The sequence below is a fragment of the Pterocles gutturalis genome, unplaced genomic scaffold (assembly GCF_000699245.1).
Source record: "Pterocles gutturalis isolate BGI_N339 unplaced genomic scaffold, ASM69924v1 scaffold223, whole genome shotgun sequence".
In the NCBI taxonomy this organism is placed as follows: Eukaryota; Metazoa; Chordata; class Aves; order Pterocliformes; family Pteroclidae; genus Pterocles; species Pterocles gutturalis.
This window is the reverse complement of record NW_010122598.1, coordinates 306-9,615: the sequence shown is the minus strand read 5'-3', so window position 1 is coordinate 9,615 and position 9,310 is coordinate 306. Positions and strand designations below refer to the sequence as shown.

At 41.4% G+C, this 9,310-nt stretch overlaps 1 protein-coding gene across 1 annotated transcript; it reads right to left on the bottom strand.

The window, feature by feature from the left end:
- Window positions 1–7,211: 7,211 nt before the first annotated feature.
- On the bottom strand, window positions 7,212–9,040 carry LOC104464731 (alpha/beta hydrolase domain-containing protein 17B-like; the record flags this gene model as incomplete). The annotated part of the gene is made up of 2 exons (XM_010077549.1): window positions 7,212–7,957; window positions 8,861–9,040. Coding segments are annotated over 2 exons (400 nt in total), but the record flags the coding sequence as incomplete, so codon positions are not given.
- Between the last annotated feature and the right edge of the window lie 270 nt (window positions 9,041–9,310).

The window sequence follows — 9,310 nt, the reverse complement described above, 5'->3', positions numbered from 1 at the left end:
TTTAAGTTAACTTTAACCCACGACACAGGATTAAGAGATAAAGGGCTTTTTCCACAGCAGTCTTTGTATTACTTTCTGTTGCTGAAAAATAAACCACCAAAAGCAGGAAGCATTAAATGAACATAATTCTTGTAACTCAACAGTCTCCACTTGTTACTGAAAAGTCAGAAATAGAACTCTTTAATGCCAATGCAGTTTTAAAGAGTAGGCATTCTTTTATTGCAGCGCTGGATGCACAGAGATAGTTCCACCTATCATGAATGCTATATGTTGCATCAGACAGAGCTTATATCCCCCTATTACATACATTTACACTAAATTTCCCAGAATTATCATACATATTCATTCTATTTCCTGGAACTAATTATCATATTTACAAAGTCATTATGCATGCTTGGTAAGTGGCGGTCTTAATTCTAGGGGGCTCTCAGGCACTTGGAGGTGTGGTCTTGTGGTGGGTTAACTGTGCTGTTCGTCATCAGAATATTCACTGTCTGACCTTTGCAGTGCCAGACCATAAGTCCCCTCACCAAAGTCAAGGGAGGTGATCTCAGTTCTTCAATGTCTGGGGGACTGCTGATTGCCTTCTTTGGTCACTGCAGTAACTACGCTGACATCCTTCTTGGGTAGCCTCTTCTTGATGACTGTCTTCCCTCTCAGTTCACGTGCACAGACTTCCAGTTTAGAGGTGGGTTCACCATCCCACTTCCTCATGTCTTCCCCTTGGACACACAGGAAAAACCAGAGTGTGCCATATGGCACGCACCTGGGGCTCCCTTTCTCTCTGACAGAGGCAGGAGAGGACTGGTTCTTTGGGGTGCCAGGAAGACACTCTGTTCACAGGTGGTATCCATATCTGGGCAATACACTGCTGACAAGCTGTTAGCATATGATGCTGGGGCACCTTGAATCACCTTCCTCCACATGGCCCGGGTACACAAGATATCCTCTGAATCTGTGGAGACCTCATAATTGTCTAGATCACTGTAGACAACTTCCACCACCACTAGTTCTCTCAGATACTGGATGCCTTAATCTGTGGTAGTCCACTTTGCTGGAGAGCTCACAAGGTCTTTCATGCATGGATATCTTGCCTTCACACCTGAGAGGAGCCATCTCCAGAGACCGCAAATTGCTGCCTCTCTTCCAATTTCTCTCTCAATTTTCTGGTTTCTAGCAAGGGATGCCAGCTGCTGGGCTTCTCTACCTTCCAGCTGCTGACTGTCAGCCCTGTTATGCCAGCATCAGAGCAGCTAGGGAGCAACCCGCTCACCTTGCTGGCAGCCATGATCTTTCCACAGCTCTCGAAGTTCTGATGAAGTCAGGGACTGGGTAGTTTCCACTTGCTGTCTGATTTCTCGCACTCCTCCCTCCCCTCTCCTTGTCAAAGAGCCAGGTCCTTGACCAAGCTCTTCCTCCTCTTCTTCCTCCCTTACTGACCAATGATACGGACCCATTGATCTCCTTGTTCACTGCTTCTTTTTTACCACTGGGGCAATTACTGTAAGTGTTACTGTCTGAGTCCCGATCTCAACCATGGTGTCCCCAGCGGCAGTTTGGATCCCTGCCTCAGCCACAGTCCTCTGAGAGTACTGCAGCAGCTCAACAGGCACAGACCAGGCCCCAGTACAATGCTAAGAGCTGTTGGGCTTCACTGGCGTGTGAAAGGCACCCTTCTATCAGGTGGCGCATCAGTTTGCCAGGGCTGCTCACCTGTTCAGGTGTGAAGTCCCAGGCTATGGGAGGTGATAACTGCCCTAGGAACCTGCCCAAATCTTTCCACACACCCTGCCACCCAGGGACCGCCTGCTTCAGGGCACATTTTGGTATCTCTTCAACAAAAATTGCCTTCTCTTACACCAAGACCAGACCAGACTCCACGAAATCCATAATATGCCAATAGTATTAATCAGTAGTATTACACAGCTTATGTAGGGGTGAACAAGGACCTTGGGAGTCTCCATTATAAAACCATCCACCCTCAATCCCAGGTAGGGAGAGGGACATGTAATCCTTCATGCTCTCCACAAGATAGCTCCAGCAGCACAGCAAAACCACCAGAGCCAGGACAAAGCACACGGACATTGTATTCCCAAGCTCCTTCATCCTCCCCACAAAATAGCTCCCCCAGCACAGCAAAGTCATCAATGCCAGAGCCAAGCATAAAGTCATTATTTGCCTTAACATGTTGCTGAATCAAGCAAAACAGAGATAAGCAGTGCAGCCAACAAACTCTATGACCCACACCAGAGCTTGTTCTATTATAACTACAGCACGCTTAATGCAAGAACTGACTGTCTTGCCCCACACTGGGCCCCAAAAAGGACAGTCCCCTCTATCACTCCCCCTTCAGCAAAATGAGGGGGGGAGAGTAAGATGGAAAACTTGTGGGTCAAGATAAAAGCAGTTTAATTAAAGCAAAAGTCAAGGCCGTGTGCTAAAGCCAAAGGAAAACAAAGATTTTATTCTCTGCTTCCCATCAGCAAGCAATGTCCGGCCACTTCCCAAGAAGCAGGGCTTCAATACGTGTAGCAGTTGCTCCCAGAGACAAACATAACAATCAATGCCTTCCTCCTCCTCGCTTCCCTTAGCTTTTATTGCTGAGCTGATGTCATATGGTATAATATCCCCGTGGTCAGATTGGGGCATCTGCCCTGGGTCTGTCCCCTCCGAAGATCCTGCCCATCCCTGGGGCCCTGAGCCTACTTTGAGGGGTGGAGGGGATTAGGGGGACAGCCTTGATGCTGTGTGAGCACTGCTCAGCAGTAGCCAAAACACTGGTGTTATCAACACCTTTCTAGGTACCAGTGCAACACACAGCACTATGAGGGCTGCTATAGGGAAATTAACTCCATCTCAGCCAGACCCAATACAGGTCTTTGCATTATAATAAGGTTTCAGGGCTTGTTCACACTTCAAGGACAGCATTTCCTATAATTCCTGCTAAGGGGTAAATTGCTCCCATTGTCTTGAAGGACAGATCATCCAGCACTATCTTCCTGTTCACATATTCCCTGAGTTACAAGTTTAACTTCTTTATTGCCAAATAACACACTTCTTAGCCAGTGTACATGATGGCACACAAATATGTGTAGTGCCAACCATCTACAGGATTTGCATGCCAGATTTCAAAAAACCACAGAATGGCTGAGGTTGAAAGGGACCCCTTGAGATAATCTAGTCTAACTCCTTTGCTTAGAGCAGGGTCAGGTACAGCAGGTTCCCCAAGGCTGTGCTCAGATGGGTTCTGAATATCTGTAGAGATGGGACCTCCACAGTTCATTCCAGTGTTTGATCACCCTCACAGAAAAGACATTTTTTGGTATTCAGATTGGAGTTCCTGGTTTTCAGTGTGTGTTCACTGCCTCTTGTCCTCTCAGTGGGCAGTACTGGGGAAGTCTAGCTCTCTCCACTTCGTCCTTCCATCAGATATTCAAACACACAGTTAAGATCCTCCCAACCCTCTTCTTCTCCAGGCTCAGCAGCCCCAGCTCTCTCAGCCTCTCTTCCTGTGACACATACTCCAGTCCTTCAGTCATATCTCTGGCCCTGCACTGGACTTGCTCCAGTACATCCATATCTTCCTTACACTGTAGAGCCTAGAGCTGGACCCAGCAATCCAAATGTGTCGCCACTCACAGTGCCAACTGAAGGGGATGGATCAGGTCCCTTGACCTGCTAGCCAGTCTCTGCCTAATGCAGCCCAGGACACTGTTGGTTTTCTTTGCTGTAAGAGTGCATTGCTGGCTCATGGTCAGCTTGTTGCCCAGCAGGGTCCCCAACTCCTTTTATGCAAAGCTGCTTTCAAGTGATCAGCCCCCTACTTAGACAGGATGCTTTTCCTTATTTTTGTCTTGAAGATATTAACAATGCCTACTGGACAGTGAGAAAAATTTGTACCTGTAGAACCTGGAATATCCCAGTGAGAGGTACCAAGCAGACAGACCTGCTCCATAACGTCATCCAATTAGAAGAGACCAAAAGTAAACATAAATCCCCCTCTTCTCCCCATAAAAAAAAAAAAGCTTAAAGAGGAAAGCAAGTCTGAAATCAGTCAATAAGGACAGCTAACTGCACGTACACTAGAATTCTTTGCTGCCACAAGCAGATAGTGAAGATAAGGGAGGTTTTTAGTCTTTTTTTAAATGGGGATCTGGGAATGCGAGACAGCAAAACATGCCCCAAAAGACCCCACCTTTAAAAGGTAATCTCATATTTTACATAAATGAAGTTGTTTTTAAAGTTGACTTGCCAAGGTTTCCAGAACTGAAAGTGTTACTGTAAAATATTTGTCTCATAAAGAAAAAAAGGAATAAGACCACAAGATTCACAAAATGCTCTTTTCTTTTTCCCTAAAATACAGACTTTGTCTTGTTAATGAATGCTGAATCAACTGTCATTTATCATGAAACAATTGCATTTATAAGATAAAACAACAGCTCATTGTTAATTTCACCAAAACGATGGTTTAAGAACAAGACAAGCACCACGTCAAATGTTTTCCTTCTAGCTGCAATAGCTCAGAGTTGCTTTATGTCGATAACAAGTTTGTTGCCATAATACAATTCTCAATACAAGCCAGGCTGTGCCTAAAAACAATTTCAATTCCTTCAGTAGATAACTTGACTGAAAAATCTAGGTGTAAAATACCATCCAGAGGGACCTGGACAGGCTGGAGAAGTGAGCCCATGAGAACCTCGGGAGGTTTAACAAGGCCAAGTGCAAGGTGTTGTATACTTGTATAGACTGGGAGAAGAACTCTGAGCGCAGCCATGTGGAGAAGGACTTGGGTGTCCTGGTGGACGAGAAGCTGGACATGAGCCAGCAGTGTGTGCCTGCAGCCCGGAAGGCCAACTATGTCCTGGGCTGCATTAAAAAAGGGGTGGCCAGCAGGGAGAGGGAGGTGATTGTCCTCCTCTACTCTGCTCTTGTGAGACCCCATCTGGAGCACTGTGTCCAGGCCTGGGGTCCCCAGCACAAGAAGGACATGGAGCTCTTGGAACGGGTCCAGAGGAGGGCCACAAAGATGATCAGAGGGCTGGAGCACCTCTCCTGTGAAGAAAGGCTGAGGGAACTGGGCTTGTTTAGCTTGGAGAAGAGAAGGCTCTGGGGAGACCTCATTGCGGCCTTCCAGTACTTGAAAGGAGCATATAAACAGGAGGGGGAATGCCTGTTTGCGAGGGTGGATAGTGATAGGACAAGGGGGAACGGTTTTAAACTAAGACAGGGGAGGTTCAGGTTAGAGATTAGGAAAGTTTTTCACACAAAGGGTGGTGGCACACTGGGACAGGTTGCCCAGAGAAGCTGTGGATGCCCCATCCCTGGAGGCATTCAAGGCCAGGCTGGATAGGGCCCTGGGCAGCCTGCTCTAGTGGTTGGCAACCCTGCCCACAGCAGGGGGGTTGGAACTAAATGATCTTTAAGGTCCTTTTCATCCCAGGCCATTCTATGATTCTATGACTCTAAAATACAAATCAGAACAAAGTAGCAATAATAAACCATGCATAAATAGTCTCAAAGAGACCAGAACCATTACTCACCAGCATAATCCAGCACAGCTGCAACTACTGGAGACAAAACATTGTTAGTCAGGCCTTTTGTTCTGCTTCAACAAAACACAGAAACAAAAGCATCAAAGCTGCTATGCTACCTTTTCTCTTTTCAATTACAGGGTGCCATAATATTCCCTAGCACAATCAGATAGTTCTTGTGATGACACTTGATCATTTGCCTGCAATTTGCAGGACTATCAGCCTGTATCACTTATCTTTGCAGCTCTACATTCTTTGTGAATTTCTAAAAAGGACTCTCAAAATGGACTTCATTCATCACAAAGAAAGCACTTAAACACTCCACAGTAATGATTTCTATCTAAATCAGAGATAGTGGCTGGAAGGTAGTAAGAAAATGAAATCAAACTGTGTATACAGTATGATGTAATAAAGCTGAATTATGTAGCTATTTAAGCACACTCTCAATTGCAAAATCTTGGATTAGGATGAAAAATCTTTAATATTATTGTGCCTCAATAGTAATCTGAAGTTCAGAACACATTGAAGCATACTTGATCAAAAAGAAGAGACCAGTTGCTTGAGAACAAGTTCAGATATCTTCCTATTCAATTAACAAACTAAGGAGCACAAGACCAGATGTCACTCACTATTTCAAAGAAAGCTAAATTTGAATTCATTACAGAAGAACATTGATTAAGTAGTTCTGCAGCAGAAAACCTGTATGCTGAATGGCAGAAAGAAGTAAGATGGGGGTGGGAGGGGATCAGAACAGTAGGTGCTGGTAAAGAAATGTGCTGACAATTCATAATAATGAGTTACTGCTTTAGTTCTCAGATTTCGTAGAATAAATGGGAAATTGCTTATTATTTTGATATCGCAAGCAACTGTTGCTATTTCTTGTAAAAAAAAAAGGAAGAACAGCAAGTGCGTGGAATATTGTTTACTGTTAATCAACACATCTTAACCAAAATTTTCACAATACTTGAAGCTACATTTAAGTACACAATAATCTCAATCACAAAAACCAAGGAGAACAATTAAACTACATCAGGCCTTCAAATTAGAAGCACAGTGTGTATTGTTGGAATATTACTTTGTTTACAAATAGGCTACATATAATTGTTTATTTTTCATAGTTTTATTCAAGAAAAATGCATTTAAGGGAAAGGCAATTTACAAAGTTTATGTTACTACGAGTTAATAGAAAATGTCAACATCCTCTTCTTGTCCCTCCCCCACCCCATCCAGGTGCAATTAGTAAATTTTCCATACAATACTCAAAAAACAATAAGCTTTTACACTAAACATCCAAAAGTAAGCCTAATCAGACAACTGCAAACTTGCAAATTGTTTATTACAATGTTGGATAAACTTCCAGGTTCTTTCTAATGAAACATTGCATTTCTATGCAATTAATGTTTAAAACTACATTGTCCACAAAGCCTTCTAAAAGTCTTAATGGTTTCAAAGTAGTACTTAGTGGCCTCAGTAGCAACCATGATATTTATGTCACAACAATGATAATTTGCAGCATTATTTTGGCAAGATTAGGACTGCTGAGAAAATGAGTGGGTAAATTTGTTTAACCTGAAAGGCAAAGGACAACACAAGAACAAAACAACTGAAGTAAAACTAAGCACCAAAGATATGAAACATAAGGAAAAAAAGAGATCTATTTTGACACCCTCTCCCTATAACAGGGCATGGGCCATTTCCAGTGACTGTCTATTCTTATTACATACTCAATATTTGCTCAAATTTCATGGCTATTACATTTTTACAGAACAACTGCTTAGAAGTCTGGTTTTTAATTTACACCTGTGCAACAGAGTAAGTCACAGTACATTTTGAGATGTTTAAAAAATATTTATAAATTGGTTTTTGATATGCTAAAGCATTTGGCAACACTTTTACAGCATTTGATTTTATATAATTAAAATTTTGTACAGTACTCCTTGTGATTTATTTTTTTTTTACATCTGAGAAGAAAAAACCTCACACAAATTAATATGAACTGCCAAACTTGACTGCATGATCACGTAATTCCAGTTTATAATACTGGCATTAAAACCTTCATTAATTATGTTTACAAATCATTACCTGTACATTTAATGAAGGCAACCACGATGATTTGAAAACACAACCTTCAGGTTTTATGTTATGTATTTATCAAGGCATGCAGTTCTGCAGTGAAATGAAAAAGCATACAAATATACAAAGAAAGTTACAAGTTCATCAGTTCCTGTGACACAAACTGTTTTAATCTTTCAAGGTACTGTCCATAGAGTTCCACATCATTATGGCCTGCTCCTTCTACCCACAGTGGTTCTACAGGTCTCTGGCAACGCTCAAATAATGCTAGGCCGTGTGAAAAGTCAATTACTTCATCTTCAGTCCCATGGATTATTAACACAGGAGATGTTATTTTAGAAATTTTGTCAATGCTGTAAGAAAAAGATTATATCTATGAACACAATGAGCTTTATTAAATCTTTTTGAAGTACCAGACTGTTAATTTCACTTTTTTAAGTACACATTGTAGTTTTAATGATTTAATTCTGAAGTAGTTTAAATTACTAGAAAATCAGATTTTATGAACACCCTGGAAGCCATTACAGTAGCACATGTAAAACCACACAAAGGAAAAACCCTGCTGGAAACTGTTAGGATTGAATAACAGAGCAATCCATCTAAAAGTGGTATTCATTACCATATTCACTTCAAAAAATCAAAGTCATGAGACTGATGAAAATACTACTTCAGGGCTCTTTAGTAAACAAGTGCTTGTCAGAAATGAAAGAATTTTAGCACTTCAAGTTTGGTCATCTATGGGGAAAAAAAGTTTTTGAAGTTAGATGCTCAAAATCCAAGTAATTCTTTGAGACAAGTGTACCAGTTTGTAATGACCAACTAGTGGCATAGTTCTGAAACACAAGACTGAAATTTTCTTCAGTTAAGGTCTATTTAGTTTTCCAGTCCTTGTTACTTACAGAAACATATGGAAGAGACTTTACTCACTGTTACCCAGAATAACAATTCACTGGACTAGAACTGCTTGTTAGAATTAGTGATATTAGGTGGTTATGTATAGGGAAACTAACCACTTCTTTAACAGATACCCACTGAAATAATCAGAGATGTGAAAAACCTAGAAAATTTACAAAGTTCTGTAAACTCCTTCAAACCAAGTGTTCCTCATTGTTATTCACTCTGTTTTTTCTCCAGCTGTTTTTTACAACCTTTGAAAGAAATTTCTGAGAATTTGCCATATTACTTTTTTCCCTAGTCTAAAACTTCTGTAATAGAGAAAAAAATCAAGCAGAATAAAAAAATATCCTACAACTTACTTCGGGAATGCATCAAAGCAATAGGTCTTCTTTGTATCAGGAAAAGCTACTCGCATTCCTGAGGTCAGTGGAGAATGAAGAACTACAGCAGCACTCTCATACCTAGCAGCAAGATCCACAGATGGTACTGTTCCTATACTCTGGCCATATATAATCACATTTTCAGGGCGGATTCCGTACCTAGAAAATTAAAGATGTTAACAAAACTGACACAAAGTGAAACAGAAAAAACACTACTACACAGCAAGGCAAAAAAACCCCATTTCTGAAGACAAAAATTATCTATGGAGTATAAACTATGAAACAGGAGCTGGAGGAAAAGAACAAGCAAGTATATTCCACAGCACTCCTGACTTAAAGGGACAACTATTTACTCTGTATTTACAGTATTTTTTTTTTTTGCCTATGCCTGAATTATACTGAAATATGGGTTTATTTTTTTAAATATGG